This window comes from Ovis aries, chromosome 13, assembly GCF_016772045.2.
Source record: "Ovis aries strain OAR_USU_Benz2616 breed Rambouillet chromosome 13, ARS-UI_Ramb_v3.0, whole genome shotgun sequence".
NCBI classification, from domain to species: domain Eukaryota; kingdom Metazoa; phylum Chordata; class Mammalia; order Artiodactyla; family Bovidae; genus Ovis; species Ovis aries.
In genome coordinates, this window is record NC_056066.1 from 42,839,584 (window position 1) to 42,865,083 (window position 25,500).

At 42.8% G+C, this 25,500-nt stretch overlaps 1 protein-coding gene and 1 long non-coding RNA gene across 3 annotated transcripts in view; one reads left to right on the forward strand and one right to left on the reverse strand.

Annotated features, from left to right (window-relative positions):
- The first annotated feature begins 1,717 nt into the window (after positions 1–1,717).
- LOC101107119 (dihydrodiol dehydrogenase 3-like) lies at positions 1,718–18,685 on the forward strand. Of its 2 annotated transcripts, none has more exons than XM_012188618.5 (10): positions 1,718–1,839; positions 2,788–2,889; positions 5,067–5,234; positions 5,532–5,648; positions 7,319–7,396; positions 7,813–7,935; positions 8,775–8,884; positions 9,907–10,072; positions 16,342–16,424; positions 18,476–18,685. In XM_012188618.5, exons 2-10 carry the CDS (start codon positions 2,806–2,808, stop codon positions 18,516–18,518), a joined length of 972 nt encoding a protein of 323 aa, XP_012044008.3. In that variant the 5' UTR covers positions 1,718–1,839; positions 2,788–2,805; the 3' UTR covers positions 18,519–18,685. The 2 variants fall into 2 exon arrangements, with proteins under 2 accessions (XP_012044008.3, XP_012044012.3); XM_012188622.5 differs by having other exon boundaries at positions 1,718–1,833.
- Positions 17,615–25,500, reverse strand: part of LOC132657635 (uncharacterized) — a 28,824-nt gene continuing 20,938 nt past the window's right edge. The window contains exon 3 of the long non-coding RNA XR_009596086.1: positions 17,615–25,459. This is a non-coding gene — a long non-coding RNA (uncharacterized LOC132657635). The remainder of the gene's footprint in view (positions 25,460–25,500) is intronic.

Below are 25,500 nucleotides of genomic sequence, written 5' to 3' on the forward strand. Positions count from 1 at the left end.
TGGAGACACTCCTGCCATCTCAGAGATAGCGCATCAAATCTTTGATTCTCTTATCTAATCCTCCTATATTCCACCTCCTCTTCAACTACAACCCTCCCAGGTCCGATGTATAAGGACTTTGTGATTACACCAGAGTGATCCAGGTGCTCCAGGAACATCTGCCATCTCATGGTTTTAATCACTTTTGTTAAGTAGTTCCCTGACCAGATTCAGAACCACTTCCCATGCAGTGGAAGGACAGAGTCCTCATTACTGGACCAACAGGATAGTTCCAGGTTCAGAAAGTTTTTAGCCATAATTTCATCACATCCATTTCTGTCCCTTTTCCTCTCTCTCTCCTCCTGAAACCCTTATCCTGTGATTGTTACTGTGTTCTATTTGCTAGTTAGGGAAGCATTCTTATTACTGTTCTGAATTCTGATAAATGATTATTTTGGTAAAGTATTAATCTCTGTATCATTAGCAGATTTTTTCATGTGTTTTTCTTACTGTTTCACTTGAAACAAATTCCTCTGTTTTCTCATTTTGCTGAACTTCCTCTGTCTCTATGAAATTAGTTGAAAAAGTTTCCTGTTCTAGTCTTGTAGTGGTGTCCTTGTGCAGATGTGTCTCTATGCAGTCTGTGTGCCCACAGGCTTTGGGGCAGAGCTGGAGCTGAGCTGGTCAGAGGTCACCCCTTCCCAGGGCCTGCTGGCAACTTTTAAGTTGGTAGGAGGGGGAAGTGGAGGCTAGGGCCAGAGCCCAGTGTGAGCACTGGAGAAACCAGTGCTGTCCCCACCCTACTCGGCTGGGCAGGTTCCAAGGTGCTGGAACAGAAGCCCTGACCGTTGGCCTTAAGTTGGTTCCACCCCTTGTAAGTATGCACCCCTCTCCTCCCCCACTCCTAGCACTGGCTCCTTTGCCCCAGAGGGTGGCAGAGCTGGAGGAAGGTGTGCTGGAGCAGCCCCTGGTCCGGGTGGCTGTGCACGTGGTGAAACCCTGGCACACCATCAGAGCCCCAGACCCTGCTCCTCGGGCTCCTCTGTGATGGCCGCCCTGCCCCATCCATATATGTGTGTGTTCCTGTATGAGTGTTCCTGTGTGCGTGTGTTCCTTTGTGTGTGTGTTCCTGTGTGTGTATGTTCCTGTGTGCGTGTGTTCCTGTGTGTGTGTTCCTATATGACTGTTTCTGTGTGTGTTCCTGTGTGTGTGTTCCTGTGTGCGTGTTCCTATATGACTGTTTCTGTGTGTGTTCCTGTGTGCATGCGTTCCTGTGTGCATGCGTTCCTGTGTGTGTTTGTGTGTTTGTGTATGTGTGTTCTTGTGTGTGTGTCTCTGTTTGTGTGTGTGTTCCTGTGTGTGTGTGTGTGTGTGTTCATAGCTGGGTACTTGAAACAATGGGCAAATACTCACTCTTGGTAGATCTGATTCCTTGTCCTGATTGGCTTTCACGAGTTTGCTTGGCATGCTCTTAGTCCTTGTATCAGCCCAACAGGAAAATTTAGGGCAATTCAGTTCATTTCTGAATCAGCATCTGGGTGGCTTTTTGAATCCGGTGTACTTACGACTGTTTTTGAATGCCTTACTATCTCCCCAAATCCACACCCCAGTTCTACTCAAGATTTTATTAATACATGATATAGTCTATGTCTCCACCCTTATTCCTTTGTCCCTGGCCCCATATATACCCCACCTTCTCCCCGCAGCTATAATACCCATTCCAGCTGCTGTTCAGTTTAAGCTCAGTAAAACAGGCACCAGTCTCCAGGCAGCCCCAAAGTAGGTGGCAGATAAGGTTTTCTGTGATCACTCTGGTTTGAGGGAGGCAACTGGGATCAGGACTGCAGGAGGAGAGTACGTGTGAGTAAATGCATGATGACGTTTCCTACCATTCTAGTCTGGATTTTTCCTAGTTGCATGTTCACTTTGTTGCTGTAGATCTGTGACTGTTTCCCAGAACTCCTGTGAGGTTTTTCAGCTGCCTTCTCTTTCTTTTCTTGCCTTTCCAAGGGAAAAATTGGTCCTCCTAGCTCACCATTTTGCTGTTACCACTGTACGTGTTAAATTTTATTTGTCTTCACAACATCCCCAAGTATCAGTGCATCATAGTTTCCTTCTCTGTCCCAAATTTGTCAATTTTTAATAGGTTTTTCTTTTATGAATAATGTTGTACAAGATAGTAAATTATGTAAAATATATAGCTAGGTACAAGGTATAAACACTCAAGAGTCTGTTTGTACACTACACATGGTATCCTAAAGCTATTAATAATTAATCTCCAAAAAGTATTTTGCAAAAATGTCTGGTTTCCATATCCTGTTCAGGATTTCACCACTGTCAGATCTGTAAAGCAAATAATTTTGCTGGTGGGAAATGTAAAAAGGCAAATTTAGTTTCATTTGAAGTTTTGATTCTTTATTAAGGGGTAACATTTAAAAAATGCTTATTAAACACTTTTAGTTTGTGTGATTTGTGTATGTGTGTATTTTTGTTCTGAAAGATAGCTGTTTCAATTGATTTTTGATTGAGATTGGGCTTCATAATAGAAAAGTGAAAAACAGTTGCTGTGTGGAAGTTTGGCATATGGTCAATAATTATACAGCCAATCTCATCATTACACAATGCTTAAGGTTATAAAAAAGGGAACAAGTTGTTTAACTCACTTCAATCCTCTTCTTACTCCATATGTACGGGTTTAATCTTACTTCTTCTATAATATATGTGCTAACATTAGACAGTGCAGCTGGTATGTTACCTTTCTGCTATTTATAACTTGTGAAGGTTGAAGAAAAAAATCTCTTTGCTTAGTTGGAGGAGCAACAGGCAATGGATCTCAAAAGCCAGAAGGTGAAGCTTAATGATGGCCACTTCATTCCTGTCCTGGGATTTGGCACTGCTGCACCTGGGGAGGTAAGAGTAGTGGTTTGGGGTTGAGATATAAATAGTAGTGGATGTAACATGAGAGGAAGGGGACTTGGGTTGTCAAGCACTGAGTTCCTGTGTGACTCTGGGAGGATCTTGTGGTTCCACTAACCAGGCTAGAACCATACCCTGTGAAAGGGGAGAGAACATCCAGTCTCCACTCTGCATCAGGGTCTGAGGCTGTGCTCACCTGCAGATTACTCTGGGTTCCCCTCCAGTTTCCGTCTCTTTCCCAGCTTGGCAGAAGAGGTGAGACTCGGCTGTTGAGAACACTGACTGTCAGCTGCTTTGCTCTGAGGGGGATTGCAATGGTCAGGTTTCTCTGTGTATTTTATTAGTTCCAGAACTCCTTCCTCCTTCCACAAAGACATGACCCAGAGAAATATTTGAAGTAAAAGGCCCTGAAGATGAAATGGCTGAAAACTAATGGGAGATAATTGCTTTCCTACTGTGGGGTGTGTGCTTGGTCCCAGGCCAGACACATTCCAGCTGTGTTTTACCCTTTACTTCAGTTTCTGCTTGACTACTTCTTCTAATGGAAATTACAGTGTCATTTGGGGGGATATGCTACAGTCTTACAGGCCAGGCTTTTTAATGTATTCTTGGGTTTTGCAGTGTCTCTTTATTAAAGTATAGTTTTCAGTGCTTGGACATGAGTGGCTAGTGGACAAGTGTCTAGACTGGAAACCAGAAAGTTTGCTGTCCATCTGGTCTTTAGAGTATGTAGCTGTGACAAGGGGCTGACTGGTCCTTAAACTTTGTGTCTCACTTCTTCATCTATAAAACAGAAGGAAATATTCAGAGACCCTTTCAAGACAAAGACAGGGCTTATTTCCTTGGAGTGCAAAGTGGGATGAGGGGAGGGAAGGGACCAGGCTATACTGAAGTATTCCTTGGTACAGTCCCAAATACCTGAGTATTTAAGAAAAACCAGGACTAGACCCCACAGAGGGAAGTTAGACAAACGATTTAGTTCCTTGAAACAGGAAAGATTCTGAATCACATAAAAAGAAATGGAGTATTATGCAGCATTAAAAACAAAGTTAATCCTGCCATTTGCAACCACACAGATCAACCTGGAGAACATTAAGTGAAATGAGAGAAGACAGAAATAGAAAGACAAATACTTCATGATCTCTACATGGGTGAAATCTAAAAAAGTGGAACTCACAGAAGAAGAGAGTAGAGGAATAGTGATCAGAAGTTGAGGACAAGGCTGGGAAAAAGGGAAAGATGTTGGTCAAAGGGACAGACCTTCAGTTTGAGATGAATAAGTCTTGACCCCTGATGTTCAGCACGGTGACTCCAGTTGATAATAATGGATTCTATCTTGAGATTTGCTAACAGAGCAGATTTTCAGTGTTCTCACAACTCCCCTCACAAGTTAGCTATGTGAGGTGATGGATCTCCTGGTAGCTTGATTGTGATCATCAATAACAGTGGGTAATTATAAGCAATACTGACAGTATTTTACCTCTAGTGCCACCTGGTGCTGGTTGTAAAGAACCTTGCTGCCAGTGCAGGAGACAAGAGGTTAAGGGTTCAATCCCTGGGTTGGGAAGAACGCTGGAGGAGGGCATGGCCATCCACTCCTGGATTTTTGCCTGGAGAATCCCTTGAACAGAGGAGCCTGGTGGGCTTTGGTTGCCATAGGGTGGCAAAGAATGGACATGACTGAAGCAACTTAGCTTGCATGCACTTATGTGTAAATATCATTTTGTATACCTTGAATAGATACAGTTTTTTTTTTGGGGTGTATTCTGTGTGGCTTCAGTGGTAGCCAGAAGTCTTAGAAGCTTCCAGCTTGTTTCTTGATGCTTTTACCATACATCTTATACCTTTGTCAGTTTCACTTCAAACTCCTCACAGTATAAATCCTATCCATGACTACAATTTTATGTTTACTCCTTTGGGATCTAATATCAAATCACTGAACCTGGAGGTGGCCTTTGGATCCTCTGATACCTGTGATAAACCTCTAATCGATGAGTTCCTGGGTGTCCATTTAATTACTGACCAGGAAATTCCAGCAAACTGTCATGGGTTCATCACATGTATACAGAACTACCCAAAGAAAAGTTGAATCTTGGGAAGATCAAAGCTTGTGCTTTAACAATCTTTTAACCTATGTGAATATGTAAGTACTACCTTTGTTGCTCATGTAGGTTTCTAAGAGCGAAGCTCTGGAGGTCACCAAATTTGCTATAGAGGTTGGGTTCCGCCACCTGGACTGTGCTCATGTGTACCGAAATGAAGAGCAGGTTGGCCAAGCCATTCGAAGCAAGATTGCAGACGGCACTGTGAAGAGAGAAGACATATTCTACACTTCAAAGGTGCTGTGTGTGTGTTGTGTGTGTGCACATGTGGGCAACTGATTGTGTCCAGGTGATTATTGTATAATAGGATCATTGTTTGGTGAAGAGTTGTTTGGTGACCCATGTTTATTATTACATTCCTAAAGTATTGGAATTCCCTGGTGGTCCAATATTAAGACTCGGTGCTTTATTGCCATGAGCCCAGGTTCAATCCTTGGTCAGTGAAGTAATACCCCAAAAGCCATGTGGTAAGCCCCTCCCCCCCCAATTTCCTGAAGTATTATTAACACAGCTTCCATTCTTTAATCTCTACAGCTTTGGTGCACTTTCTTTCGACCAGATTTGGTCCAACCAGCCTTAGAAAAGTCACTGAAAGATCTTCAACTGGATTATGTTGATCTCTATCTCATTCATTTCCCAGTGGCCATGAAGGTTGGAAATTTGTGTGATCGCTTCTATTTTACTTCTTTTTTTAGAATGTGTATCAACTTACATGGATGCTTGAATTAAGATTTGTCTTAATAGATTGTAGGGATGGTTTCACTAGAGTAGAATCCCCCTAATAATCATTCATGATCATCTTTTTACTGATTTTTTTTTGACTCACCTCCTGGAGAAAGGAGTTAAAGAATCTCTCAGTGTCTGCTTTAAAAACTTGAGGAAATAGAAATAGGTGAGTTCTGCACTCAGTCCTGAATACGACTCCTGAGTCTCTAGGGATTTCATGAAACAAGAGTTTGGTGCAGCCATGATGAGCAATGACGCAATCTTACATCGAATGTGATGAGTTCTTCTCCTCTTTCGAGTTGAGCATATTTGGTGGTGCTCCATCTGGATGGATGTAAAACTGGCAGACATCATAGGGAAACCTTGCCTACACTGTTGCTTGTCTTCATGATGAAGTTATAGACTGCACTTAGACTTTAAGAACTGTATTATTATGCTGTATTATTATGTAGACGGGAGTTTCCTGGCAGTCCAGTAGTTACGACTCCATGCTTTCACTGCTGAGGCAAGTTGACTTGAGGGAAGGAGTGCAATCCATGTTTGGGGAACTAAGATCCCATAAACCTGAGACGAAAAACAAACAAACAAACAAAAACCAAAAACAAACCCACAATGAAACTACAACAACAAAAAACTGTGTTATATAGAACTCTTGATTTTAAGTTACAGAAATCTACTCAAGCCATCCTATGCAAAATAGCTTAGAGGACTATGTAGATGGGAAGTCCAAGTCATGGATAGATTTAAGGATTTGCTGTACTCTTCAGAAATGTCTGTTTTTTCTATCTCTCATCATGACATTGGAGGATTCATCAGTACAGAATCTGCCTGCAATACAGGAGCTGCAGGAGATGTAGGTTTGATCTCTGGATTGGGAAGATCCCCTGAAGGAAAGAGTGGCAACCCACTCCAGTATTCTTGCCTGGAGAATCCCATAGACAGAGGAGCCTGGTGGGCTACAGTCCATGGGGACACAAAGAGTCAGAAATGACTGAAGCAACTTAGCAAACACACACATTATGGCATTACTCATGATTTGCTTTATTTTTACTGAACATTGGTGACATTTTCGACTGGTGGCAAATATGGTCTTGGGGCAGCTCATGGTCATGAATGTTTGAGAGCATGTCTGGATCTTCCACATTCCATCAACCTAACCAGAGCCTTGCTGGTTCACATGCCTGCCCTAGGGCATCTGATGCTCAGATGGAAAAGGAAGTCTGATTATCTAGTCATATCAAGGTTAAAATTTTTATTTTGGAAATTATGTCATGTAACTTACTGCCTTTTCCAGCTCAAGAGAAGCATTTCAAAAGAGACAAGTACAAGGAACAGACAAAATCCACAAAAGTCATGGGAATTCCCATTTAGGACCTAGAAAAACATATTTATTACAACATATATATATTAAGTATAAGAGACTAGAATATGCCTCCCTCCTAAAGACATTGCTTACAACTCCCTATATTCAAATACTAGTATCCAGAATATTGTAACACCTACCTCATGGAGGTTTACTACCTGGTGCCAAGCAGCCAGGCTAAATGTAGAGATATTACTTTGTGACATCTCTAAAATGACTACCTCTATTCCAGCCAGGGGAGGAATTACTTCCAAAAGATGAAAATGGAAAAATGATATTAGACTCAGTGGATCTCTGTCGTACATGGGAGGTGAGTCTAGGGAGGAGCAAATCAGGGGAGGAGCCAGGAGAGGGGGGACCTCCTTCATTTCTTCCACCTGTGAGAATGGGCTGTGGACCATCAGACTCAGCAGTTCATGAATCTAAGGGTTGTGATGCTGGGGTTTTGGGGAGGAAACCATTGCTGGAATGCGCACAGAGAGGAACGAAGGAGGAGAATATGGGACAGGGAAGACGGGCATCTCTTTCCTTCCATATGCTATGTCTTCTCAAGGAGTTTTCTAAGGAGGAAGTGGTAATTGTTGTTTTTGTGTCACAACTTCTTTCTTCCTCTTGATAAGCAATGCTAATTCTTGATGGGTGACCCTGTTGACAGTTAATTTTTCAGCATTTATTTTTGCTCTATTGCCCATTCTAAATGACTGCGCACCCCCACTTCTTCCCCAGGCCCTGGAGAAGTGTAAGGACGCAGGGCTGACCAAGTCCATCGGGGTGTCCAACTTCAACCACAAGCAGCTGGAGAAGATCCTGAACAAGCCGGGGCTCAAGTACAAGCCCGTCTGCAACCAGGCAAGCAGCTCGGCTCCTCTCCTTCCTGCTCTTCACAACCTCCCTCTTGCCATGGAGCCTGATGTCTGTCTGTTCTCCCCTCCTGTTCATCTGGCCTTTGTGGACAGAATGTTCTAGAGGGCAGAGCCTCTGTGTGGATGGAATACCATGAATAGAACCCACAGTGGTACCTCTGTTTGATAAAGTCTGGGTGGAAAAGCTGGGGAGGGGGTCCTGCTAAATTGTGGTGGAGACTGAGGAAAGGTAAGGGAGGTGAAGAAGGGTTAGACTAGTCACCCAGAACTTAGAGGAAGGTGGTGTTCACCTGAGCCTAAAGGGTGTCCAGAAATGGATGTTGAAAGTGCCTGGGAGGGAACTTATGGACGGGAAGGAGGACCACGAAACATGGCATAGAGTGTAAAGAAAGTTAAATCGGACAATATTGGTTTAAAATTTGTGTGGAGTTTGGATGGCTGAATCCTTAGTCTTAGTGTTTCAGCTTTTCTGGGTCTTCAGTACCAAAAATGTGCTGAAAACTATGAAAGTCATCCAGGTGAAAGGCTGAATTTAACGGCTCATGGTGATATTAACAATCAATAAAATATTTACTCAGAAACATTTACTCATATGTAGAGCTCACCTTGTGATTACTCAAGCTTGGAATGGTTCTCTCATCCAAGTCTATCATAAAATTAACTTTTAAGCACACTTCTCTCAATTTTTATCTTGATGTTGATATTTCAAGTTTACATTTAAGTTGTAGTTTTTCCTTTAGCATTTTTTAAACTTTTAATATTCTCTGTTTTATTAATATTACTTTCCCATATAATCTGACACTCTTCTCTGTTGGCATTCTACAGGTGGAATGTCACCCTTATCTCAACCAGAGTAAACTATTGGATTTCTGCAAGTCCCATGATATTGTTCTTGTTGCCTATAGTGCTCTGGGATCCCAAAGAATAAAAGGATGGTAATGAACCCTAAGGAAGACAACACGATGTTTACCTAAAATTCAGTTTTTGATGAAATGGTTTAAATCATACAGTAACCAGTGTTCTGAAGATAACTCTCACAGGCAGGGGGAATAAAGGGGAAGGATGGACTGATTTCTTCTCTTTTATCTTCTCATCACCCAGACAGTTTCTCTACACTGTATTAGCTTGTGTGAAAGATTTAGTTGCTTGTTGTGTCTGACTCTTTGCGACCTCATGGTCTGTAGCCCACCAAACTCCTCTGTCCATGGATTTTCCAGGCAAGAATACTGAAGTGGGTAGCCATTCCCTTCCCCAGGGGTCTTTCTGGCTCAAGAGCCAAGCCAGGTCTGCTGCTTGTATATTCATCAATTACATTAAAATCTCTGCATAATCTCCCAGTTGAGACCAGAAACCCAACCTTATATCATGATCTTGCTTATTAACTAATGAATACATTTCTAAAAAGAGATGTTCCAAACTTCACTTACCTTATGTCTAAAATTGGGACAATGATATGTAACTCCTAGGTCTATCATGCTAGAAATAAAGTTTCAATTTGAACCAATTATGTAAACATCTCTAGGAGAATAATGATGAAATAAATGACTGTCATTCTGGGACTACTCAGTTTTTATCAAAGCCTAGAAAAGTGACATTAAAAAATTTCCTGGTATTTTTCTTCCCCTTCTCTACTCATGGTCTTGATTATCAAAGAAAAACAATAACTGAGAAGTAAAGAAAAAATTCCACACGTTTGGCAGTCCTGGTCTCAACTCAATCATGAATCTGAACACAGAATGGGAGGTGACCCAGTTGAGGTTCTGACTCAGTTTGTCTTCAACTGAGTCATGGAATTTGTATTTCTAACAAGATCCCTGATGATACTGATGATGCTGGTCCCTGGAGCACACTTTGAGAAGCATTGGTCTGGAGTGAACCTACTTGGTGTGTTTGAGAAGCCTCCTTAGAAACTGAGGATTTAGTCTCAGCTCCTCAGCATTTCTGAATTTCCTTCCAGGGTGAACCTGAACCACCCCGTTCTCTTGGAGGACCCGGTTCTTTGTGCCATTGCCAAAAAACACAAGCAAACCCCAGCTCTAGTTGCCCTTCGCTACCAGATACAACGTGGGGTTGTGGTTCTGGCCAAGAGTTACAACAAGAAGCGGATCAAAGAGAACATACAGGTAATGATGAATGGGGCTGTGGGCAGCGGGCTCCTAAGGAATATCCTTCACGAGGGTCATTCTTTGTCCGTCTCTCAAGACTTTCCTTGAGTCAAGACAAGTTACCTGTTCTCCCCTGTGCATGAATGCCTTGTGTGTGTTCCTGGTAGTTTTCTCCTCCTGATGTGGCAACAGGAAAGGTGGCATGGCTGGAGAGGGTTAATGTTGGACAGATGTGTGTGCTCAGTTGCTCAGTCTTGTCTGACTCTTTGTGACCCCATGGACTGTAGCCTGCCAGGCTGGTCTGTCCATGGGGGTTCTTTAGGCAAGAATACTGGAGTGGGTCTCCATGCCCTCCTCCAAGGGATCTTCCCAACCCAGCGATTGAACTCAGGTCTCCCACATTGCAGGCAGATTCTTCACTGTCTGGGTCACCAGGGAAGCCCAAGAACACTGGAGTTGGTAACTTATTCCTTCTCCAGGGGATCTTCCTAACCCAGGAATTGAACTGGAGTCTCCTGCATTGCAGGCAGATTCTTTACCATCTGAGCCAAGGTTGGACAGATAACAGAGATTTATTTCCAGTGTTACTTCTGCAATTTATTCTGTCACCTTGTGCAAATGGCATCTTATTTTCTTTGTTCTCAGTTGATGAAATTGTGAATTTTTTAGGCTGTTTGGACTGCTCCAACAAACTACCATGGATTGAGTGGCTGAGAAAAATTGAAATTTCCTTCTCACATTTATGAAGCTGGAGTCTTGAGGTCAGGGGGCTTGTGTGGTTGGTTGAGGGCCCTCCTCCAGGTCATAAGCTTCTCCTTGTAATTTAACATGGTGAAGGGGAAAACAGAGTATTTCCCTGAATACTAACAAGGTTGCATGTTCATACATTTAATCTCCATGAGTTTCTGCCTTTGAGAAGCTCCTCTTCAAGACTTTGTCCACTTTAGCTAAGTTGTTTTTTAGACTTCTGTGTGGGAGACCTACATTTTCCCCTTAGTGTAGCTGCACAGAAAACTCCCCAATTTCAGAATTTAATGTAGAGAACAGCTATGCTTCTCTTGATTCTGTGGTTTGACAGTCAGCCTGCACTCAGCTAAGCTGTTGTCCTCTTAGCTGGGCTCTCTCATGCATTTGCAGTTCAGTGCAGAACAGCTCTGCAGTTCTGCTTTAGCAGGTGGATGTGGCTCTTGTTAGAGGAGCATGCACGCTTCTCTGCATAGTTTTTCATATATGTTTGGCTAGACTGCTGTCAACTGACTTGGTCTTCATCTCAGCACAGTGCTGTGATCCCAAGTCAGTGATTAGGGAAAAAATCCTCTTCCTGTCAGGGCTCAGATCTGGCTCAGCACTTCTGGGAAATATCACTGTTCAGTGCCACAGGTTACAGGTCAGGCCAAGTCAAGGGGAAGGGAAATTGTCCCCTGATCAATTGTTTCCATTTTTCCATTTAAATTTGGTTCTGTAATTTAGCTGGAACTGATTATCTAAGATTATATGAAAATAGATACATACGCCTTTACGTATATTTAAATTTAAACCAAAAGTTCCATATTTCCTCACAGATTTTCATTGTCAACTCTGTCATATATCAATTGTCCAGAAGTACATTTATGATGTCTCTCTTCTATTTAACTATTCTGTTTTCTGCACTCTGATATTAAAGTGAAAATAAGTATGCTTTTCAAAATGATAATTTTTTATTTTTTAAGAATATCCTGATTGCTTTTATTTAGCTCTCTTTTATTGCAAATTTAGTATCACTTTACCAACTTCCAGGGAAGAATACATGCTCAAGTCTTTGGTTCATGTTATATTGAAACACTAGATCATTTGGAGTAAATGAATTTCTTTTCAAAATTGAGCTTTCCATTTCATGAATATGATATGAATTTTTAATTATCTAGGTTTCTTTAATGTTAAACATTTTTTCATAACTTTCTCCACAAACAAATTTACATAAAGTTTTTGTTAGATTCAGTCATAGATAATGAATAGTTTGATATCAGAGTCTTGAATAGGCTTTCACAGGAAGCCTCCTTTCCGCAGTGCTTCAGCGGAATGTTGTCACCCTTGGGCATGTTGGGGAGAGTTAATCAGTTTAATGTTAGCTCAGGTTTAGGTATTGAGTCAGTTCAGTTCAGTTCAGTTCAGTTGCTCAGTTGTGTCCGACTCTTTGCGACCCCATGAATCGCAGCACGCCAGGCCTCCCTGTCCATCACCAACTACCGGAGTTTACCCAGACTCATGTACAGCGAATTGGAGATGCCATCCAGCCATCTCATCCTCTGTCGTCCCCTTCTCCTCCTGCCTTCAATCTTTCCCAGCATCAAGGTCTTTCCAATGAGTCAACTCTTTGCACGAGGTGGCCAAAGTACTGGAGTTTCAGCCTCAGCATCAGTCCTTCCAATCAATGAACACCCAGGACTGATCTTTAGGATGGACTGGTTGGATCTCCTTGTAGTCCAAGGGACTCTCAAGAATCTTCTCCAACACCACAGTTCAAAAGCATCAGTTCTTTGGTACTCAGATTTCTTCACAGTCCAACTCTCACATCAGTACATGGCCACTGGAAAAACCATAGCCTTGAATAGATGGATCTTAGTCAGCAAAATAATGTCTCTGCTTTTGAATATGCTATCTAGGTTGCTCATAAATTTCCTTCCAAGGAGTAAGCGTCTTTTAATTTCATAGCTTCAATCACCATCTGCAGTGTTTGGAGCCCCTCCCCCCTCCGCAAATAAAGTCTGACACTGTTTCGTCATCTATTTCCCATGAAGTGATGGGACCAGATGCCATGATCTTTGTTTTCTGAATGTTGAGCTTTATTTTTTTATTTTTACTTTATTTTACTTTACAATACTGTATTGGTTTTGCCATACATTGACATGAATCCACCACGGGTGTACATGCGATCCCAAACATGAACCCCCCTCCCACCTCCCTCCCCACAACATCCCTCTGGGTCATCCCCGTGCACCAGCACCAAGCATGCTGTATCCTGCATCGGACATAGACTGGTGATTCGATTCTTACATGATAGTATACATGTTTCAATGCCATTCTCCCAAATCATCCCACCCTCTCCCTCTCCCTCTGAGTCCAAAAGTCCGCTATACACATCTGTGTCTTTTTGGCTGTCTTGCATACAGGGTCATCATTGCCATCTTTCTAAATTCCATATATATGTGTTAGTATACTGTATCGGTGTTTTTCTTTTTGGCTTACTTCACTCTGTATAATTGGCTCCAGTTTCATCCATCTCAACAGAACTGATTCAAATGTATTCTTTTTAACAGCTGAGTAATACTCCATTGTGTAATGTACCACAGCTTTCTTATCCATTCATCTGCTGATGGACATCTAGGTTGTTTCCATGTCCTGGCTATTATAAACAGTGCTGTGATGAACATTGGGGTACATGTGTCTCTTTCAATTCTGGTTTCCTCGGTGTGTATGCCCAGCAGTGGGATTGCTGGGCAAACTAGTACAGGCACTATGGAAAACAGTGTGGAGATTCCTTGAAAAATTGCAAATAGAACTGAATGTTGAGCTTTAAGCCAACTTTTTCACTCTCCTCTTTCACTTTCATCAAGAGGCTTTTCAGTTCCTCTTCACTTTCTGCCATAAGGGTGGTGTCATCTGCATATCTGAGGTTATTGATATATTTCTCCCAGCAATCTTGATTCCAGCTTGTGCTTCTTCCAGCCTAGTGTTTCTCATGATGTACTCTGCATATAAGTTAAATAAGCAGGGTGACAATATACAGCCTTGATGTACTCCTTTTCCTATTTGGAACCAGTCTGTTGTTCCATGTCCAGTTCTAACTGTTGCTTCCTGACCTACAGATAGGTTTCTCAAGAGGCAGGTCAGGTGGTCTGGCATTCCCATCTCTCAGAATTTTCTGCAGTTTATTGGATCCACACAGTCAAAGACTTTAGCATAGCCAATAAAGCAGAGATAGATGCTTTTCTGGAATACTCTTGCTTTTTTGATGATGCAGCAGATGTTGGCAATTTGATCTCTGGTTCCTCTGCCTTTTCTAAAGCCAGCTTGAACATCTGGAAGTTCATGGTTCACGTATTGCTAAAGCCTGGCTTGGAGAATTTTGAGCATTACTTTACTAGCATGTGAGATGAGTGCGATGGGAATACCAGACCACCTGACCTGCCTCTTGAGAAACCTATCTGTAGGTCAGGAAGCAACACTAGGCTGGAAGAAGCACAAGCTGGAATCAAGATTGCTGGGAGAAATATCAATAACCTAAGATATGCAGATGATACCACCCTTATGGCAGAAAGTGAAGAGGAGCTAAAAAGCCTCTTGATGGGAGAGCGAAAAAATTGGCTTAAAGCTCAACATTCAGAAAACGAAGATCATGGCATCTGGTCCCATCACTTCATGGGAAATAGATGAGGAAACAGTAGAAACAGGGTCAGACTATATTTTTGGGCTCCAAAATCACTGCAGATGGTGACTGCAGCCATGAAATTAAAAGACGCTTACTCCTTGGAAGAAAAGTTATGACCAACCTAGACAGCATATTCAAAAGCAGAGACATTACTTTGCCGACTAAGGTCCGTCTAGTCAAGGCTATGGTTTTTCCTGTGGTCATGTATGGATGTGAGAGTTGGACTGTGAAGAAGGCTGAGCACCAAAGAATTGATGCTTTTGAACTGTGGTGTTGGAGAAGACTCTTGAGAGTCCCTTGGACTGCAAGGAGATCCAACCAGTCCATTCTGAAGGAGATCAACCCTGGGATTTATTTGGAAGGAATGATGTTAAGCTGAAGCTCCAGTACTTTGGCCACCTCATGGGAAGAGTTGACTCATTGGAAAAGACTTTGATGCTGGGAGGGATTGGGGGCAGGAGGAGAAGGGGACGACTGAGGATGAGATGGCTAGGTGGCATCACGGGCTCGATGGACGTGAGTCTGAGTGAACTCTGGGAGATGGTGATGGACAGGGAGGCCTGGCGTGCTGCGATTCATGGGGTGGCAAAGAGTTGGACATGACTGAATGACTGAACTGAACTGAACTTGAGCATTCTTTGGCATTGCCTTTCTTTGGAATTGGAATGAAAACCGACCTTTTCCAGTCCTGTGGCCACTGCTGAATTTTCCAAATTTGCTGGCATATTGAGTGCAGCACTTTCACAGCATCATCTTTTAGGATTTGAAATAGCTCAACTGGAATTCCATCACCTCCACTAGCTTTGTTCATAGTCATGCCTTCTAAGGCCCACTTGACTTCACATTCCAGGATGTCTGCCTCTAGGTGAGTGATCACACCATCATGATTATCTGGGTCATGAAGATCTTTTTTGTACAGTTCTTCTGTGTGTTCTTGCCACCTCTTTTTTATATCTTCTGCTTCTGTTAGGTCTATACCATTTCTGTCCTTTATCGAGCCCATCTTTGCATGAAATGTTCCCTTGGTATCTCTAATTTTCTTGAAGAGAGCTCTAGTCTTTCCCATTCTTTTGTTTTCCTCTATTTCTTTGCATTGATCACTGAGGAAGGCTTTCTTATCTCTCCTTGCTATTCTTTTGAACTCTGCATTCAGATGGTCATATCTTTCCTTTTCTCCTTGGCTTTTCATTTCTCTTGTTTTCACAGCTATTTGTAAGGGCTCCTCAGATAGCCATTTTGCTTTTTCGCATTTCTTTTCCATGAGGATGATCTTGATCTCTGTCTCCTGTACAATGTCACGAACCTCCTTCCATATTTCATCAGGTACTCTATCAGATCTAGTCCCTTAAATCTATTTCTCACTTCCACTGTATAATCATAAGGGATTTGATTTAGGTTATAGCTCAATTGTCTAGTGGTTATTCCTACTTTCTTCAATTTAAGTCTGAATTTGGCAATAAGGAGTTCATGATCTGAGCCACAGTCAGCTCCCGGTCTTGTTTTTGCTGACTGTATAGTGCTTCTCCATCTTTGGCTGCAAAGAATATAATCCGCCTGATTTTGTATTGAGTCAGGGGTGTCCAAAGGCAATGTGTTTGGAAAAAGAAGATTTTAGTTCATTTTCTGTCACAAGTGATTCACTTAGAAAGATAAGGGACTGATGCACTGTAATGTTTGTGAGGTGGACAGAGAAGGAGAAGGTGTGGGAAGGAGCGGTGAGAACTCAAGAGGGTCCCAGGTTGTTCTCCTGGAAGCTGAGGACAGGCACGGCTTCCCTGTCCCCTCCTTGTGTCTCTATCCAGCTGGAAAATCCTCCAGTCCCCAGGGGGGAGGCTATCTCCTTGGGGGAGATGTTAATGTGATTGTTCCTTCCTTCCAGGTGTTTGACTTTGAGCTGAGTCCAGAAGACATGAAAGCAATCGATGGCCTCAACAGAAATATAAGATATAGCGAGATGCTATTGTAAGTGACTTGCAGATATTTCACACATACACTGTTTTCTGTGGCAGGCAGGTCAGCAGGAGAACTAAGCATTTCAAAAGCTTAATTCTAGGAAAAGAGTCCTGAATTCCAGTGTAGAAGTAAACCAGGGGCTTCCTGCAGAACTCAGATGAGAGGTTTCCTCCAAGGCTCCATCTCTGACCAACAGAAATGTGACTTGGGCCCAGGACAGCCCATCAGTAGAATCCTCAGATTTGACATCATGGTGATTCCACTACTTTGTGTCCCTAATCCCTATGCCTAGTATGCCTCCTCTCAGGGTGGAGGGACCCAGGAAACAAAAAGGGCACACTGCCTGCAGCCCACTGTTCTTTCAGGGACCTGTGAACATGTTTCATATTTAATTCTTTTTGGATCAGGGGAAAATGATTATATTAATAACAGCTATATAAGAATGAATCCATCATGCATTACACACATGTTTTGTTGTTGTTCAGCTGCGAACAACAGTTTTGTTGTCTGACTCTTTTGCAACCCCATGGACTATAGCCTACCAGGCTCTTTTGTCCATGGGATTTCCCAGGCATTTCCCTCTCCGAGGGATCTTCCCGACTCAGGGGTTAAACCGATGTCTCCTGCATGGGCAGTGGGGTCCTTTACTACTGAACAACCTGGGAAGCCCGTGTTGATGTTTGTCCACATAGAGTCATCAAATGTCATGTTAATGTTTTTCTGGAGGGGATCCAAGCAGGCCAATGTGCATCAGTGCTCAGAAGTCACAGGGGGGCTACTTCGACCCCCTCCCCTAAGTGGCTGGTGGGTTTTCTCCCTAATGGGCATTTCTTCTCCAAGACATTATCCATTTAGTTCAAATTGATCTCTTCGTTGGCCTTTTTCCCTCTTCCAACTCCCATTTCCTCATCCTTATAATTTCACAGAACTGAATTAACTGACCCTCCACTGAATGACTTCTGTGTCCTTAGCAGGACACACCTAGGGAAGATCGGCTGGGTGTTTGGTTTCCTGAGTCAACACTTACCCCACTGTTGCTTCTGTCCATCAGGGGTACATCCCTTTGGAGCCCCTATCACCTGGACTTTGACTTAGTCACTAACATGTGACTCCAGCTGCCTAATTACTGAAGAAGGAGATCAGGATTGAAGAGACAAAATAAAAATTTGGAAGGGAGTTTTGAGAAATGAGAATACAAATAGTGGCAAAATGAACATTTAATTTCAGTGAAAGGTCTCAAAACTGCCTCTGTTGTTGCAGAGCTATATCATGATTCTAAGAAAAGATATGATACATGGGAAAAACATGGAAAGCTCCTCTTCTGAACTCAAAGGCTTTTAAGATCTCAAGGGCTTTTTAATTCTATGTTCTCCTTCACTGGGCTGTGAATGCCTATCTTTGTGGGGTCAACTAAATAGCACAGCTCCTGGAAGATGGAATTGCTGAAAATGCACTTTATAATAAATTGAATTTAAAAGGATGTGTTAGAATGAAGAGTACAATCATGGAAAAAAGGAAAACAGCAGTAATACTAATTGCTGAATAACCAGTGTTTTAATATATTATAAAGTAAGAGAATGATCCCACTTTGTGCTGTGTATTTATTGAGGTGTACGTGGTATCTCTTCAACAGATGAGAAATTCCTTAACAGAGACACCCTGAATTTTGGGGGGTTCTCAGTATCTGCTTATCCATGGATGTGTGAAAAGGAGTAGCTAATTTGTTCACTGTGATTCTTCTCCTCATCTAGGGACAGAAGTTCCACCTGTGTCTGAAATGATGCCCACAGTTAGTCCTATGTCTTGTGCTGTTGTATAAATTGTAACCTGAGTCACCCTACCTGTCACTGTGGAGTGAATGTTACATGTGGATGTTGGGACTGGACGTGCAGGTGCCGTGTGCACATGGAGCAGGCACCTGCAGGTGTGCTTGTCGGGGGAGAAGGAGGGACGTGTTTGTAGATTTAGAGTTTAAGCCTATCCTGACCACATTCACAGAACAATGTTCTCTATGACAACATGGCTGATTTAATAAATGAATCCTCCTTCTTCTCTTTCAGTGGTGTTGGTCACCCAGAATATCCATTCTCTGAAGAATATTGACTCTCAGCTCTCACCGTGGTTCTTTGAGAATGTCTTGCTTCTAGGGCAGTGAAGATTTTTGTAATTGTTAAGGTGCTTAAATGAAGTGTCTGAAATTTTGAGAGCTTGCTTTTCTTTTTAAAACATTTAACACTTTATGAGACAATAAAAACTTCAAAGTAAGAATACTTATATTTTTCTGATAATTAAGGTAATACATACAAATTATAGAAAATTAGGAAATAGAAGGCAAAGGATTGAAAATAAAAATAAGCTGTGGTTAACCATTTTAATAATACGTTTGTGCACTTTCCTATACAAATGTGGGTTTTTATTTACAAAGGGAAAGAATCTTCAATTTACAGAATGTATACTTATTTTTTAGCTTAGCATAATTATATTGGTAAGCTAAAAATACCATTTACAAATCAGCATTATATTTTGCTTACTATAAGGCTACAAATCTTATTCACTTAATTTCTTCATTGTCTGCCTAGAAATTGTTTTATCAATAGATATTAATAAAAATGAGAAATTCTTGAGTTGATAGTCCAGTGGAGGCTGAAACTGTGAACAGAATCAGGAGTATTTAGCTGTTAGAAATGGGCAAGTGCCTGTAGGAGATATTTCTACACAATCTCTCCCATTTCTGTACATCTGTTGGCCAGAAGAGCCAGCTACACTTCATCCCACCCAACTTCTCATTTGTACAAGAAAGGGTCTTGAAACATAGTGATAGTTCTCTGGAACAGAAAATGCTAGTCAAGGAAATAGGAGTATTCATGTAACATTTAAGGGCCAGCAAGTCTGCTGATGTGGGTGGAGTTTTGTGAGGTGGGGAGAGAGGAGTTGAAGAGAAGACCAGAGAGCCAGTGGGGCCAGGGGGTCTGTGCCATGTAGATTTTTGACAGGACTTTACTCTGAGAGAAATGGAGAATTACATTTTGGGTTTTGAACATAGTAGTTACATGAGCTGATTTTTTTAAAAAAAGTCACTCTGTAGAGGAACAAGATGGCGGATGAGTAGGTGGACGTGGAGTACATCACTCTCCTCGGATACATCAGGAATACACCTTCAGACACGGAAGTGCATACAGAACACCAGCTGAGAGCGGACAGGAGGACCTGACCAGCAGAAAAGAATATATGGAACCACACAAAACTCTGTAGGACAAAGGAACTAGAGGGAAAAACTGGAGTGTTAGTAGGACTGGTCCTGCCCTCAGCGTGTGGGGGAACGAAGCAGGGGTCCAGTCCCCACAGCGGGGCAGTTGTCTGAGTCAGAGGAGAAACATTTAAGGCTGAGTGTGAAACAGTTGATCTGTGGCAGCCTGAATAGAATGAGAATCAGGCAGTTCTTGCCGCAGCCATACACACCCCAGACAGGGATGCAAGTCTCCTAGAAGGCGCCGTGGCTGGGAGCTGGAGTTTAGGGATTGCGGAGCTATTCCAGGTCAAGGGCTGCTGTGGAGAGTCAGATGAGCTGTGAGGGAGGAGACTGTGGTGGAAAATGCCTGTGGAGGAAAGCCACGCAGACATGGAAGCAAGGCGATACTGCTGAGTCATGCATAGGAGATGGAGCCATCACCATAACCTCTCTCCCCACACACCAGCATGCATAGCTGAATAATAGAGAGGCTGACCCATCAAGCACCTGAGGCAGGGAACTACTGAGGAGGACCCCACCCAGAGTGCCTCTTTAAGTGCCTGATTGCTGATCTACAGAGTAGGGCCCCAGCCCAGGGCAGGAAGGGGGGCCACTGGGATGGGGACCTTGTATGTGCCTGATGCATGGAACAACAGAAAAGGGCCCCAGGCAAGGGAGCCCTCTAAGTGCCTGAATGGGCGGAGCTACGGACAAAGACTAGCCGAAGAGGCCTTCTGATCGTCAGGTACCAGAGGCTTGAAAAAGGACTCTGATAGGGCCAATACTCCAGTGGCTGAGGCAGTCCATATCCCTGCACACTTGGTGCCACCATGGTCCCCACAACCCAAGCAGCGCTGCCGCCTTCACTGGGGCAGAGCTGTCACAGGCAAAAAAATAGTCTTGTGTCTACACACATGGGGTCCCTTTGATCATGTCCAACTTTCTGTGACCCTGTGGACTGTGGCCTGCCAGGCTTTTCTATCAGGGGGTTCTCCAGGCAAGAATACCAGAGTGTATTGAACAATACTGGTTGCCATACACATACTCAGACAAACCCTGAGTAAAGTGGGTTTAAGAAATGGCATGAAGAGACCAATGACAGACAGAGTATACACAGTTTTCAAAGACATTGCTGTATTGAGGACCACGGAACTGGGCAGTTGCTGAAAAAAGTGGAAAAGGCTCCCAGCTGGGGGAGATGACCACCTGGCTCTGAGGTCAGAGGAGCGATCCAGCAGAGAGACGGAAACCTATGATGCAGCAGGTGGAGATGGGTTGACTTGAATCACATCTGTATTAGTTAATTCTGCTGCTCCAACAAATGGCCGAAAAATTTGTGGCTTGACACACCAATTTGTTAGTTTACATTATGGAGGTCAGAAATTCAAAATCAATGGGCTGAAATCAAAGGCCAGCAGGCCTGCATTCTTTTCTGGAACTTGTAGGGAGAAACCTATTTTGTCACCTTTTGCAGCCCCTAGAGAACAGGTCTTGTGTTGTTGGAAGAGGGTGTGTGCTATGACTAGAGTGTTCTCGTGACAGAACTCGGTTAGCCTTGGCCCTGCGTTGTTTGTGCTCCAAGGCCAACCTTGCCTGTTACTCCAGGTATCTCTTGACTTCCTACTTTTGGATTCCAGCTCCCTATGATGAAAAGGACATCTTTTTTTGGTTAGTTCTAGAAGGTCTTGTAGGTCTTCACAGAACCTTTCAGCTTTAGCTTCTTCAGCATATGCGGTTGGGGCATAGAATTCCATTACTGTGATGTTGAATGATTTTCCTTGGAAGTGAACTAAGATCATTCTGTCATTTTTGAGATTGTACCCAAGTACTGCATTTTGGAATCTTTTTTGACTATGAAGGCTTCTCCTTTTATTCTAAAGGATTCTTGCCCACAGTAGTAGATATAATGGTCATCTGAATTAAATTTGCCCATTTCTGTCCATTTTAGTTCACTGATTCCTACAATGTCCGTGTTTCCTCTTGCAATCTCCTGTTTGTCCACATCCAGTTTATCTGGATTAGAGACCTAACGCTCCAGGTTCCTATGCAATATTATTCTTTAGAGCATCAGACTTTACTTTCACCAACAGATACCTCTACACCTGGGCATTAATTCTGCTTTGCACAGCCCCTTGATTCTTTCTGGTGCCATTTCTCCCTCTTCCCTAGTAGCACATTGGGCACCTAACTGACCTGGGGAGTTCATTCTTCAGTGTTATATCTTTTTGGCCTTTTCGTTCTGTCCATGGGGTTCTCACAGCAAGAATGCTAAAGTGGTTTTCCATTGCCTTCTCTAGTGAACCACATGTTGCCGGAACTCTCCACCATGACTTGCCCATCTTGGGTGGCCCTGTATGGCATGACTCATAGTTTCATGAGTTACAGAAGACTGATCCCATGTGATCATTTTGGTTAGTTTTCCGTTGTGATTTTCATTCTGAGGGCCATAGGATTGAAATTCTTGCTCCTCTGTCTGCCATGTGATGGATTTTCAAGCTTCCTGGTGGGAGGGACTGACTGTGGGGAAAACTGAGTCTTAACTCTGGTAGGCAGGGTCATGCTCAGTAAATCTTTTATCCAATTTTCTGTTGATGGGTGGGCCTGTATTCCTTCCCTGTAGTAGGAAAATCACTAGACCATTCACATATGACCTAAATAAAATCCCTTATGATGATATAATAAAAATGATTAATTGACTCAAGGGATTAAATTGATAGAGTGCCTGAAACTATGGATGACATTTGTAACACTGTATAGGAAGTGCTGACCAAATCATCCCAAAGAAAAAGAAATGCAAGAAGGCAAAATGGCTGTCTGAGGAGACCTTGCAAATAGCTGAGGAAAGAGGAAATGGGAAAGGCAAAGAAGTAGGGGAAAGATATACCCAACTGAGTGCAGAGTTCCAAGGAATAGCGAGGAGAGATAAGAAAGCCTTCTTAAGTGAACAATGCAAAGAAATATTCTATTGTTTTAACAATAGAATGGGAAAGACTAGATGTCTCTTCAATAAAATTAGAGATACCAAGGAAACTTTTCATTAAAGATGAGGACAATAAAGGAAAGAAATCATAAGGACCTAATAAAAGCAGAGGAGATTAAAAAGAGGTGCAAGTATACACAGAAGAACTGTACAGAAAAAGTCTTAATGACCTGGATAACCACGATGGTGTGGTCACTTAGCTCTAGCCAGAATCCTGGAGTGTGAAGTCTAGTCAGTCCAAGGAAGCATTACTATGAGCAAAGTTAATGGACATGGTGGAATTCTAGCTGAGCTATTTCAAATCCTAAAAGGTGATGCTGTTAAAGTGCTGCACTCAATATGCCAGCAAATTTGGAAAGCAAAGCAGTGACCACAGGACTGGAAAAAGTCAGTTTTTATTCCAATCACAAAGAAGGGCAATGCCAAAGTATGTTCACACTACTGCAAGTTGCACTCATTTCACATGCTAGCAAAGTAATGCTCAAAATCCTTCAAGCTAGACTTTAGCAATATGTGAACCGAGAACTTTTACAAGTTGGATTTAGAAAAAGTGGAGGAAGCAATGATCAAATTGCCAATATCTCTTGGATCATAGAAAAGCAACGGGATTCCATAAAAACATCTACTTCTGCTTTCATGACTGCTTTAAAGTCTTTGACTGTGTGGATCAGAACAAAAAATTCTTAAAGAGATAGGAATAACAGAAAACCTTACCTGCCTCCTGAGAAACCTGTATGCAGGTCAAGAAGCAAGAGTTAGAACCAGACATGGAACAATGAACTGGTTTAAGATTGGGAAAGGAGTACGTCAAGGCTGTATATTGCCACCATGCATATTTGACTTATATGTGGTTTACATCAAGCTAAGTGCAGGGGTGAATGAATCACAGGCTGGAATCAAGATTGATGGGCGAAATATCAGTAACTTCAGTTATGTAGATAACTCCACATTTTGGGCAGAAAGTGAAGAGGAACTAAAGAGCCTCTTGATGAAGGTGGGAGAGGAGAATAAAAAACCTGGCTTAAGTTTTAGCATTCAAGAAAATAAGATCATTGCAATCAGTCACATCATGAGTGAGTGCATGCTAAGACGCTTCAGTTATGTCTGACTCTTTGCAACTCTATGGACTGTAACTGACCAGGCTCCAGTGTCCATGGGATTCCCTGAGCAAGAATCCTGGTGTGGGTTGCATGCCCTCCTTCAGGGGATCTTCCTGACCCAGGTGTAGAACCCATGTCACTGTCTCCTGCATTGACAGGTTCTTTACTAGTAGTGCCATCTGGAAACCCATCCAGTCCCATCACTTTGTGACAAATAGATGGGGAAAAAATGGAAACAGTGAAAGACTTCATTTTCTTGGGCTCCAAAATTGCTGTGAACCATGACTGCAGCCAGGAAATTAAGACACTTGGTCCTTGGAAAAAAAAATCCAAGACACACCTAGACAGCGTATTAAGCAGAGACATCACTTTGCCCACCAAGTTTCATATAGTCAAAATTATGGTTTTTTTAGTAGTCATGTAGATGTGAGAGTTGGACTGTAAAGAAGGCTGAAGATTTGATGTTTTTGAATGGTGGTGTTGGAGAAGATTCAGTCCCTCAACAGCAAGGAGAACAAAGCAATCAACCCTACAGGAAAACAACCTTGAATATTCATTGGAAGGACTGATGCTGAAGCTGAAGCTCCAATATTTTTCACCCTAATGCAAAGAGCTGACTCATTGGAAAAGACCCTGATGCTAGAAAGACTGAGGGCAGGAGGAGAAGGGTGCGACAGAGGATGAGCTGGTTTGATGGCATCATTGACTCAATGGACATGAGTTAGAGCAAACCCCAGGAGATAGTGAAGGACAGGGAATCCTTGTGTGTTATAGTCCATGGGATGCAAAGAGTTATATGCAATATGTCACTGTACAACAAGAGAACGCTTTGTTTTCTATCTTGGACACTCTTCCAACATCTTCAGAGACAGCCCATAGGGTCTTCAATTCTCTTATCTAATGCTCCTATCTTCCCACCTTCTCTTCCACTACAGCCCTCCCAGGTCCCATGAATAAGGACTCTGTGAATATACCAGAGTGATCCAGGTAATCCAGGAATATCTCGCATCTCATGATTTTAATCACCTTTGGTAAGTAGTTTCCCGACCAGGTTCAGAACCTGTGCCCCGTGCAGTGAAAGCACAGAGTCCTCACCACTGGACCACCAGGGAAGTCCTAGGTTAAGAAAATTTTAGCCATACTTTCATCAGATACATTTTCTGCCCTTTTCCTCCTCTCTTCTGCTTCTGGAACCCCTACACTGTGAATGTTAGTATGTTCCATTCCCTAGTTAAGGTAGCATTCTTCTTATGTTTTTCCATTCCGGTCAATTATATTGGTAAACTATCAATGTCTATCTCATAGCTGATTTTTTTTCAGGTGTTTATTCTTAATGTTTCATTTGACACAAATTCCTCTCTCTTCTCATTAACTTCCTCTCTCCCTGTGAAGTGAAAGCTGCTCAATCGGGTCTGACTCTTTGTGACCGCATGGACTGTACAGTCCATGGAATTCTCCAGGCCAGAATACTGGAGTGGGTAGCTGTTCCTTCTCCAGGGGATCTTCCCAAGCCAGAGATCGATCCCAGGTCTCCCACACTGCAGGCAGAGTCTTTACCAGCTGAGCCACCAAGGAAGCATCCCTATGAAACTAGGTGAAAAACTTACCTGTTCTGGTCTTGCAGGGGTGTTCCATGTGTGGACAGATCCCTGTGCAGTCTTTGCGCCTGGAGGATCTGGGGGCAGAGCTGGAGCTGATGTTGGCAGGTCACCCCTTCCCCAGGGCATGCTGGCAGCTTGGTGGGAAGGGAGAGAGAAGTTACACCAGAGCCAAGTG